This window comes from Pseudoliparis swirei, chromosome 15 (assembly GCF_029220125.1).
Source record: "Pseudoliparis swirei isolate HS2019 ecotype Mariana Trench chromosome 15, NWPU_hadal_v1, whole genome shotgun sequence".
Classification (NCBI taxonomy): domain Eukaryota; kingdom Metazoa; phylum Chordata; class Actinopteri; order Perciformes; family Liparidae; genus Pseudoliparis; species Pseudoliparis swirei.
Genome location: NC_079402.1, coordinates 14,132,740 through 14,144,123, shown reverse-complemented (window position 1 = coordinate 14,144,123; position 11,384 = coordinate 14,132,740). Strand labels below are relative to the sequence as shown.

At 42.8% G+C, this 11,384-nt stretch overlaps 1 protein-coding gene across 1 annotated transcript; it reads left to right on the top strand.

The window, feature by feature from the left end:
- On the top strand, nucleotides 1–11,119 carry sapcd2 (suppressor APC domain containing 2). Its single transcript, XM_056433332.1, has 6 exons — nucleotides 1–955; nucleotides 4,661–4,794; nucleotides 7,837–7,983; nucleotides 8,555–8,656; nucleotides 9,431–9,541; nucleotides 9,628–11,119. Exons 1-6 carry the CDS (start codon nucleotides 163–165, stop codon nucleotides 9,754–9,756), a joined length of 1,416 nt encoding a protein of 471 aa, XP_056289307.1. The 5' UTR covers nucleotides 1–162; the 3' UTR covers nucleotides 9,757–11,119.
- Nucleotides 11,120–11,384: the final 265 nt, after the last annotated feature.

Genomic DNA, 11,384 nt, shown 5'->3' with positions numbered 1-11,384 from the left:
GGCACGTTTTTAGCCTAAAACAAGGTATTAGGAGATGCATTGTGATGCGTAGTAAGCGTGTATTCTTATTCTTATTCTGTATTATTCGGCTGTGTGTTTATATAAAGTTCGCCAACTTGTTTTGATGTGTATTTGATTGATTAGTCGGTTATCATTACATTCATGGCTTTGATAGCGACCGACCAGGGCTGCAAATTGAACGGGACCTCGGTGATTTACGGCCGAGTTGGACCAAGAAAAGAAGTGTTTCAAGGCAATGCAGAGGGCTTTAAAAGTGTCAAAATGCACCCGAAAGAGACGGAGTATTCAACAGATGGCCTGCCCAAAGCCTTCCTGCACAGCCTGAGGACACTGTTTAACATTTTGGATGATGCTGGACGGGGCTATGTCCACATCTCGGAGATCGAGACCCGCTGGCAGGGGGCAGACACCCGGGATCTGCCCGGCGGGGTGCTGGGCTGCCTCAGGAGGGTCACTCCGCCGCATGGCTGCCTCACCTTTGAGCGGTTCGTTGCGGGGCTGCGGTACTCGATGCTCAACCCGGAGCACAGCGCACACTTCAGGGCCCAGGCTGCCGTGCACTCGCAGCAGGCACCAAAGCAGACCCAGAAACCCGCCCCGCTGTCCGCATGCAGTGTCGGGACACGGGTTGAGAACAAGGTCCGTCCGCTGGGGCCGAGCAACGTGACCAACACCCAGCGGCACCGCGCGTCCTCCCTGCAGAGCCGCGCCAGGCCAGAGGAATTGGGGCTCGGGTACCCCGCGTGTGGACCGGTGCGCTACGGCGCCGGCTTCGAGAGGTCCGGTCGGACTTTGGAGCAGAATTCGGTCGCTCCAGGGGGCGCGCGTTACCGGGCCGACCCGGGACATGCCACCAACCCCACACAGCCCCAGCAGAGCCGGATCAGGTCCATTGAGTCCCTGGCTCTGGAGTCACCGCAGCACCAAGGACCAGGTAAGTGGTACCATGAAAGCCAAATAGTTATGAATGATGTGGGTAAGAAGGGTTTTAGGGACAGTTTACTGAGTGCATGGAAGACTTATGTCAATAAGTTAAACCCCTGTCTGTCGAAATCCAGTTATAACATCAACACACACACTCAAAGAAATGACTCATTGGATGAACTCAATTAAATTGTTGGCAGGTTTTCCATCCAATAATTATATGCAACTCCAACTCAAATTTAGCACATCAGTGCAATACAATGTAATTAAGTTAGTCCAACTCATTTGTATCAAATACATCTAAAATAAAATAACGATATTCATTAAATTAAATTAATTTGTGTTTGTCCAACTCAAAATATAAACTAACTAACTAAGAAAATATGCAAACTCCAGACAGTAGGAAAGCCCCGACTGGGAATTGAACCCACAGACCTTTGGCTTTGAGGCGACGGTGCTAGCCACTACACCACCATACAGCCCTGGAAGTGTCTTCACCTTGTAAACAACTGATTTTCAGCTGGCGCATGCGCAAAGGGTAGTCCTCAATGAAACACATTTATTTTGAGTTGATATGCACACCATCTAACCTAAATAAATCTAATAAATGAAAGTATTCATACATTTTGTGTTCCACCCATTAAATATAAATATCTATTTTTGCAATTGATTTATTTAAATGTATCAAACAATATTTAAATGTGTTACCTCGAAGAAGGGCTTGAATCGTTTTTGTGAGTGTAACCTAAATAAATCTAATAAATGAAAGTATTCATACATTTTGTGTTACACCCATTCAAAATAAATATCTTCGTTTTGTAATTGATTTATTTAAATGTATCAAACAATATTTAAATAGATAGATAGATAGATAGATATATACTTTATTAATCCCCAAGGGGAAATTTGTCGAGTCAGTAGCAGCAACACACAAGAATAAAAAACCAAAACACAAAATATAAGAAGGGTTAGGGTGATCTGGCAAGAGGTGAACTGTTGTAGAGCCTCATAGCCGTCGGCAGGAATGTTCTCCTGTATCTCTCCTTGTGGCAGCGGCGTGAGGGAGACGTCTGGAGAAAGAACTCCTCTGTCCCTGTAGGAGGTGGTGGAGAGGGTGGTCCGGGTTGTCCAATATGGACACCAGTTTCTTCAACGTCCTCCTCTCCACCACCTGTTCCAGGTGCTCCAGCTGGCAGCCGATGATGGAGCCAGCCTTCCTAACCAGTTTGTTAAGACGGCTGGTGTCACCGGCTCCGATGCTGCTCCCCCAGCAGACAATGGCAAAGTGCAGCACACTGGCCACAACCGACTGGTAGAACAACTCCAACATCTTGCTGCACACGTTGAAGGATCGAAGCTTTCTCTAAGAAGGGCTTGAATCGTTTTTTTGAGTGCACTCTTAATACAAAATACAATCATCCGCCAATCAACAGCTTAAGCAAGCTGTTGCTGCCATGCAGTTGGAGCTGCATCTCTTCTCACTTCCTTCGCCCTTTTATTGATGTGTAACTAGAGCTGCAAAGATTTAGTATTTTATTACTATTTTTTTCTATTAATAGCTAAAAAGATATCCCATCACGGAAGCCCATGGTGAAGTCTTTAAATTGCTTGTTTTGTTTGACCGACTGTAAAATATATTAATATATTAAAATTAATTTATATTATATGAAAAAGAAAACGGTGCATCTGCATAATCAAATTATGTATGCAGATGCTACTGCCTGTTTGTGCCTCAGTTTCAATATACGACGGACTAAGAACAAAGACAAACTCTTATATGGAAACCAACACAATGTGCATGAGAGTTAGAAGTAAAGCTGCTGTGTGCCTAAATGCCCACAAAACAAAATACACATAAGACTGAATTCATGAGCAAGCCATTTGATTGCATGCATTACTGAGTTGATATGTCAACTGTAGTCTTGCCAGCTTCAATCTCATATTCTGATTAAATTGGATGCAGTGGTACATGATGCCCCACAAAGGTAAACGCGGTAACTTTAAAAGGAAGTCTTTCCTGAATTGTCTTTGGCGGTCAACAACAGTAATTGTTGGGCTTTGACAAGACAGTCCTCAAGTATCAGTGTTATGTCACAGCTTAAACAGACCCTGTTAAAGGGCCTCACTGATGGGTGGCTAGTGGAATAATTGCCGTTGTTAACCCCAGGTCATGTCATAGGTCGTGTCAGACATTCCTGCAGAAATGTATCCATCTTGAATGTTCGACTTGGGTTTGCCATGGCCCCTCTGACTGGGGAACGGGTGATGGTCAGTTGTGTTTGTGTTAATTTGTTCTGCTTTCCCCGGTGAGCTGGATGCAGGAGCTGCTGAGACATTCCCAGTTCGCCTGCTCATTATCTTGTTCATGCAGGCTCTCACTCTCTTACAAACTCACTTTTGTTCCTGGTCACAATCAGACAACAGTTATTTCACATGATCTCACACACACACACACACACACACAAACACAGCAAGTCTGTCCGAGTTTGCCTGATCTCTGTAAAGCCAGGCCGGTCTGGAGCTACTAGAGTGACACTCTTGCACACTCTCTTTGTCGAGCCCCCGGGGCGTCCACTCCTCACATCACTTGCTACACTCGTACAGGGGTTTGCTATAATAGATAAATGGACAGATATGCCACATGGCTTAAAGTTGTCATACTTGTCTGTACTTTCTTTGTTAGCTCTAATGAAGGGAAATCAGTCTGGAATATTACGTCCACTCACTTTCTTCGGGCGTCCACCATTAGACCTGCAGCGTCCGTGCCGTAATCTCTCGCATGCAGCCAAATACTGTTGGATTAGACCAGATTACATCAGAAAGGCCAGGGCTCACTGAATCACGGCAATGGTGAAATCCTACCTAACACCCTGGACATCACCACGATAGTCCTGCCGCTCTCACTCTCCACTTCATCAGAGCTGTGGAATGATAGGATATCCTCAGAAGCATTTCATGCAAGTTTAAGGGGTATCGAGCAGCAAAATCTTTTCATGTGTTCTTTTTGGAATAACCGATTTTGATTTTTAAACTTCGTTCTGGAGTTAGGAAACGGCAGCTCACAAAATAAGTTCAACATTAGGTCTATTTCATAGCAATTTTGGAGCTTTCAATCAAATCACATGATCTTCCTTGGCAGATGTGGTTTGCTAAAGTGAACAGATGTCTGACTCGGACTCACTTAAGTAATTAAACAAGGGGCCATGATTGAGTTCAGCTTCTAGACACATTGGTAGAGTACAGCTCCCTCTTGTGGTATAAACTGGCAACTCCGATTCCTTATCAGGCCAAATGAATGTTTTGCCTGTTGTGTTGTTTGTTGGTCCTCCTCAATACTTTGTCTTTTTTTGCCAATAAATATGAATATGAATAAATGTCTTAATTTAATTTAAATTGACCAAGAATCCAAAACAGTGTACTTATTTAAACATTTTTTTTTAAAAATAAATAAAATTATTTTTTTAGACTCAGCTTGATTATGTTGAACCTAAATCTGGCAAACACCTTTTTTAAGGGGATGCAATTTAAGTTTTTCTCTCTGCAGAAGGAACAACACATAATTCTACATTCAGTATATTATAAACCATTGCATAAAGGCTGTCTTTGTTACCTAAATGGCAATAACACAGTTATGTCAAACTGGAGTTATTATAAAGTGCATACCAGACTACAGTGTTGACATTTTTTAAATCTGTGATGTTTCATGTTTCTCTAGGTGTTGTAAGATCAGGTTTACCAAGATCTCAGAGCGAATCAGCTACAGGATTTAATGGCGGCTCCAGGCGTCACGGGCGGAGTCGGGAAGAGCAGAGGCGGCATACCATATCCAACGGAGTGGATTATGGAATGGTTGGTACACACACACACACACACACACACACACTCACCCTCAAACCGTCTGCGTCTTAAAGGTTTTTATAAAAGTGCCGCACCTTTGCCGTAGTCTTACTCATGTTTCGGTTAGAAACTGTTCTGAATGACTTTTTCATTAAAAACGGGTTGAACAGTAAACCAGGTCATGGGTCAATAATAGTGATACATGAGTCTTCTGTGGATCCACCCAGTTTCTATTTACCTGAGAAGAACCCTGTTAGACAGCTGCACCCACCATTTTAATCCAGCTTCTTCAAAAATATCACTTCATTTGAAAGGTAAACCTATTAAACCTGCACATCACTCGTTATCTGATGGAACACCTCAGTGGAGATTTGACGATAAGAGACCAAACTCAGCGACGTTTGGCTGATTTTAATGTATAAAGCTACTGGAGCAGTTACTGGAGCTGCCCATTGAGTTTATCATTTCTGTCAACTAAATTATAATTAACGTCAGTGTGATTGGATATAAGATATTTGTCAGAAAATAATGTATGGATATGAGAAAGTAAACAGTGGAAGCATGGTTCCAGGAAAAGGTTTTCTCATAGAGGCTCTTCTCCAGTTCACTCTCTATTGCCCCCCCACCCCCACATTCTCCTCCCCTCCCTCCCCCTCAGTCTGCCCCTCCCACCCTCCTGTCGGGAGCTCATGCCTCCCTTCACTCTTCGTCTCTCTCCCTCTGCCTCACCATTTCTCACTCTCTCCAGTTCGCCTCCTCTCCCTCTTTCTCTCCCCGTTTGTGTCGCCGTCTCCGTCTCTTTCCCCCCTTTGGCCTCTGTGTCTGGAGCGGCTGACTGACCGGCTCCCCTCCTTCTCACTCCCTCACTGCCTCCTCCTCCCCCTTCCCCCTGGCCCTCTTACCCAGGCCGCCTTGGCCTGCTGCTGCTCTGATGGTAGTGAGCCGGGTCGGGCCCAGGGGCCTGATAGACGTAGAGGACTCGCTCGGCCGGCCCGGCCCGGCCTGGACAGCTGTGTTGGCTGCCTACACTACCGTCTTCATCCCCCTTAGCAGTAGCCTGTACAGCGGCAAGGCCCTGCACTTTTTCCTCTGGGTGAGTAGGACGAGAGGGGGAGAGAGACATAGAAGGAAATGGAGGGAGAGTGCTGCAGAGGAGAGACAATTTAAGTTTGTCTTTGAGATGGTTATGCAATGAGTGCTTTTCAGGATTTGAAGGAGGTTGTTTTGATATTTTATTGTGAGATAAAGAATAAGTTGAATTCGGTGTTTGATGTTGACCAGGTTAAACTATTTATTTGGTCTAGTTTTAGGGACCAGCTGAGGTATTGTTGAGCTTTAGGATTCAAATCACTGCTGATTAACCATTTAGTAGATTGCCAGAATTTAATCGACGACCATTTTTAAAGTTTTTCACCAAGTGTGCGCTGGTTAAAGTTTCTGAAATGTGAGGAGTTACTATTGTTTTCTCTTTTAGATCATCGTCATTTAATATCTTTGACTTAAGAACTGATTGTTTGACAAAACAAGCAATTTAACGATTAATTGATTAATCCAAAAGTAACTGACAGATCGATCATGAAAAATAAATCCTCTTTTAGGGACTTTGGGTCTGGTTGATAGCTCTAACTTGTAAGTAGTTGATTGATAGAAAAGAATTGCCATGAGCCATTAATAAAGAAAGAAATTGTGAATAAATCCTGGTTTAATTAGCTGTTTTTCTCTCTTTAATCCAGAGCTACATTTAATATATTTGGATTTTATACTGTCAATAATAAATAATCAATTAATCAGGAAAAATTGTGGACATGTGCATGTAAATAGTTGTTAGTTGCAGCTCACAACGTCTTTGTTTCGGGGACTTTTGGACTTGTATATTGCCAGCCACTGCTCTGCTGGTACATTGTAGAGCTTCAAGGTTCGGACCACACTGTTTCATGGTGCTTTCTAGTTGAACGGCCGTTGTGTTCTTCTTTGTGTTTTACCTCAACAGCTGATGCAACGGGTGTCATGTGATTGTATGAGTGTTGTTGTGTGCATTCATGCCTGCTCATTCAGCCAGCACACAAACATAGATGCACATGTTTTCCCATCAGCTTTCAGACATTTGCTGTTCTGCTCCGACTCTGTGAGAATTTTCTTTTTTCTCTCTCTCTCTTTAAAAAAAAACTGCGTGTGGACTACCACACATTCAAGCAGCGTGACACCGGGTCATGCTTCATTCTTGACACCCTACCCCTCCGATCCCCTCCTCTTTGCCACCTCTTCCCCAAAACTCCCCCCTTCCTCTCTGTGTACTCTCACTTTGGGCTTTAGGAAAGAGACCAAATATTTTAAACAGAGTGTGATTTGAGACTGTTTGGCAACATGTATCGCTGCGTATGAGCTGTGTTTTAAACAGCACTGATGAGCGATGATCAAAGGAATGTACGCAGCGACACAGGGGACATGATGGGATAGAAAGCTTGACACACCATGTGGCTGAATGCCAGCAATGAGGCCTGGCCTGTGGCAGTGTGCTGCATGGACAGCCTGGTCAGCACAACTTAATGCAGCCTTGCTGGGGTGGACACACAAACACACACTGGGGTGGCCATAGTTGAAGTGCTGTTTACCCCATTCTTAGGTTGCTGCACGGTTGCCATGGCGCCCGACTGATTGCTCCTCTAAACAGTGTTCAGGATGGGAGCGAGTCCGGCACAATTGGTTCGGCGCCATTGTCTCCGCCAGCACAAAAGAGTTTGCTGCAGATGCCCTTGTGAAAAGATGGAAGTTTGTCTAGCGTGCAGGCCGCTGGCAGCCAAAAATCAATAATTAGATTTAATCTTGGCGTTGCCATGAAAGCTGTCTTGGTGATGGCATTGGGAAAATAAACATTAAATGTGTTCGGTCTCTATGTGAGATCTGCACAGAAATTGACTTCAGGCAGGTTCGTTTTTGTCTGTTCCAAATCAAATGCGTTCTCTTTCCTCTGCTTCCCCTTTCCTGTCCCCCTCCATTTCTTTTTTTTAAACTTTCCAACAATATATCCTCCACTTTAACTTTGGACTCACACAGCTGAAGCAAATGAAAGAGCTGGAGCAGGAGAAGGACTCTCTGCTGGCGGGCCTGGAAGTGGTGGAGCGGGCCCGCGAGTGGTACCAAGGCCAAATCCACAATGTCACAGAGAGACAGCGGCAGGTCGGCCAGAGCTCCCTCTCCACGGTCAGTTCAAACACGGGTCCAAAACTGGTAAAAAGATCATCTACATGGATGACTGGATGACAAAAGTGCAGATATCTCATCTCCAGCACATATGTAATAAAGATTCATAGCTTTTTGTTTTCTAAATACAAATTGTTGACCATGAAAATGAACTCAAAGTCTGTTGGGAGAGATTTATTGTCCGACCCAAACATAAACACTAAGTAATAGATATTAGTGTCAGAAAGGAAAATGAAGGTCTTCTTCGTGGTCACTCGTCAAACAGAGTAAAATACCTTGTGGTAGAAGACAAGGCAGACATTTCTTCTTCCCACAGTAGCTGCAGTAATATCGTGGTTTTCATCCATTATGTACTGGCGGTTTCATAACAATATACTCTCAAGTATTGCTAAACCTATTTGGCATGGTTCTTCCGGAGAGTATCCTGCTTATTAACTATTTTAAATCAACCTCCTTTTACCAAAGTTGGTCCTTGGTTGGTTGAGCCATCATTCCTGCTTGTCACCTCGTTTGACCTTTTGCTACTTTCTTGAATTTTATTTTAATTGTCTTTTATGTTTTCTCCTCTCAGGATTTCTTCACAGAAGCCAATCAGAGTCGCATGAATGTTCTAATACCCAAATTGCAAGAAGTCAACCGCTGCCTAAATGACCTTATTTCCTGCTCTGGGATTGTGAGTGTTTTTCCGTTTTAAAGAATTTCTTACAATCTAAATATAATATATGAATTATCATTTGGATGGACACATGCATACGGGATGTTTGTATGTATGTGTTGATACTTGGTAACTATTAGGATCCATGTTGTGATTTTCAGTGTTGCACACAACTAGAACTACACCATGTTTCATTAAATTGGATGCTGAAGAGAGAGAGTGACCGGATGGGATCGATTTCTGCTCCACAAGAAGCTTTGACACATTACAGAATATTCAATCATCAAATGTTAAAAATGCCACCAAAAATAAACACCAGTATGTTCGTGGTTAAAGTAAATGTATTTGATATAAAAGGATTCTAATGAATTACACATGGTGATATGGCTTGAGGGATGGCAGTGTCATAAAAAACATTCATGTTCCCCTCAGTAGGAATTGTAAAAACTTGGTCAAAACCTTCATACTTTCATAACTATTCCAATTCCCATCAGCCTCAGCTGCACTTTGTGTGGTCCAAACCTTTGAATCCGTCCACTTCACAGAGTTTAAGTTAACCGGGTTTCATAATTTTGTGTGATTTCAGGCAAAATTACCCCATTTTAGCAAACTAGCATGCTAAACCAAGAATAAGACCATGATGCACATAACACCTGCGGTCACTAGGAGCATGCTAGTACCATTAGCATTTAGCTCTCAATACTGCTGTGCCTACATGGAGCCATGGAGCTGCTGACATGGCTTTACAATGTAAATGATGACACTTTAAGACTGGTCCCTCTTTGTTGCCAGAAGTCTTTTCCTTCGGGCTCTGCTCAGACAGCAGCTAACCCCCAGCCTCCGGGTCCAGCTCCCCCTCAAGCCATCCAGAGACTGAAGGACCAGAACCGACTTCTCACGCAGGTTCGACACATTCTGCATTAATAGACAGAGGTCACTACTAGTTTTCAGTCACTCACTTCATTTATTTTCCTTCTTTTTCGTTAAAGGAGGTGACGGAGAGGAGCGAGCGGATCGCCCAGCTGGAGCAGGAGAAGTCGGCGTTGATAAAACAACTTTTTGAGGCTCGAGCCCGCAGTGTGCAAGACACCAGCAATATGGACTCCACCTTCATCTGAAAACATTTACACTCCACCCAACACCTTCCAATGTTAGAGAAACGTGTTCAGCTGGGAATCATCATGAGCAAACTTGTATAAGACTGTGAGCTGACTGCTGTTTACCAATACATGGAGCACCTTTTAGCCATGACGCGCCAACGCCCTCGACCACTTCCCCCCAAACCAACCCACATACTACCTAGATGTGACTGGACCCGGGAGTCCTTTACTTGCTGACTTTTACGTTTCCTGCACACTCCAACTAAACTGAAAAGACACCTTCAACAAAACCAGCAGGGTCTCATGAGATCCCATCACTCCAATTACTGCAGGACTACTGCATCTGCAAGATTTACACTGCCAATCCCAAAAGACTGCTTTTATTTTGGGGGGGGGGGGGGTATTGGTTGGTTTCTGTTGGAATAAAATGCCATATTCTCACAGTTTACTATGAAAACAAATCATCAGCTACATCTGCTTGCTGTGACCTAACAATTACCTTTTGATTTGGTGTGCTACTTTACTCTTAATGATAATAAGATACACCTTGCCCATGTCATTCAGTATTTCCTTCCTTTTAATGTAAATTATAACATGTTTACTTGATTTTAGCTTCCTGGGTTTTAGAGTGTTTAAATGATGAGAGACTAGAATTAAAAAACTGTTTTTTTATATCATGGTAGCATATGTTCAATGTTAAGACCTTTTAGGAATTTTGAATTTCTTTTAAGGTTGAAAACAAAAAGAGAGATGGGAGAAGAGACTAAAGCCTGTAGAGGCAGAGATGGACGAAAGAAGTTTGGAAGTTTGCACTTAAAGAGAGCCGAGGAGGACAAACAGAAGACGGTGAATGTGTCGGAGCGAGAGCTCCTTGGTTGGGAGATCTTCTGACGTCAGAAACAAAAGAAAATCACTTTGGCTACCTAATGCTGCATCCCCTATATGTGTTTACTGTTGATGATTTGCAATGTCATATTTTAACATCCAAAATATTCATCTTTTGAACAGATTTTCTGTTTAAAACCTGGAGATTAGCACAAATGTAAAAATAAACTTGTGTCCCCTTTACCAGGATCAACTTGGAAACAGTTTGTTTTAGACTAAAACTGTAAAACACAGCCATCCACAAAGTTTACAATATAAGTATTTCGTGAGTGGGTGGCGGTAGAACATTGTAGTTTTATAATGGATCTGTATGGTACTACTGGGATGTCTGCACATAACGTATTGTTGATGTCTGTTTCCCACGTGTTTGATTGTATGTTTTTTGCTGCTCAAACTGCATTATGTGAGTGAAACTCTTTTCCTTCTGCTTTCTCTTGAGTACTCAAATTCAGAAAAAAAGTTAAATAATAAATACGACCAAACGAGGTTGACTAGATTCTGTGGTTCCTTGCTGTGTGTTTCCCCCGCTATCTAAAGGTTCATATAGTTGAAACACTTTTATATCTAAGTAGGAAATCATGGATTGAGAATATGTTTAAACCAAAGCACTGCATATCAAATTGATCAAATGTACAATACCAAGATAATTACAAATATTTTCTCACATTTCTTCAATGATACGTCAGTTTGAATGAGAGATCTCTAGATAAATATAAATATGATAACGGCAACAACTCTGCACAGACACATTACTTTGATTA

Coding starts and splice junctions, on each gene's coding strand:
- sapcd2 (XM_056433332.1), top strand. CDS start 163: ATGGCTTTGATAGCGACCGACCAGGGCTGCAAATTGAACGGGACCTCG. Junction 7,984..8,554: donor GCCAGAGCTCCCTCTCCACG/GTCAGTTCAAAC, acceptor TTCTCCTCTCAG/GATTTCTTCACAGAAGCCAA. Junction 9,542..9,627: donor AGAACCGACTTCTCACGCAG/GTTCGACACATT, acceptor TTTTCGTTAAAG/GAGGTGACGGAGAGGAGCGA.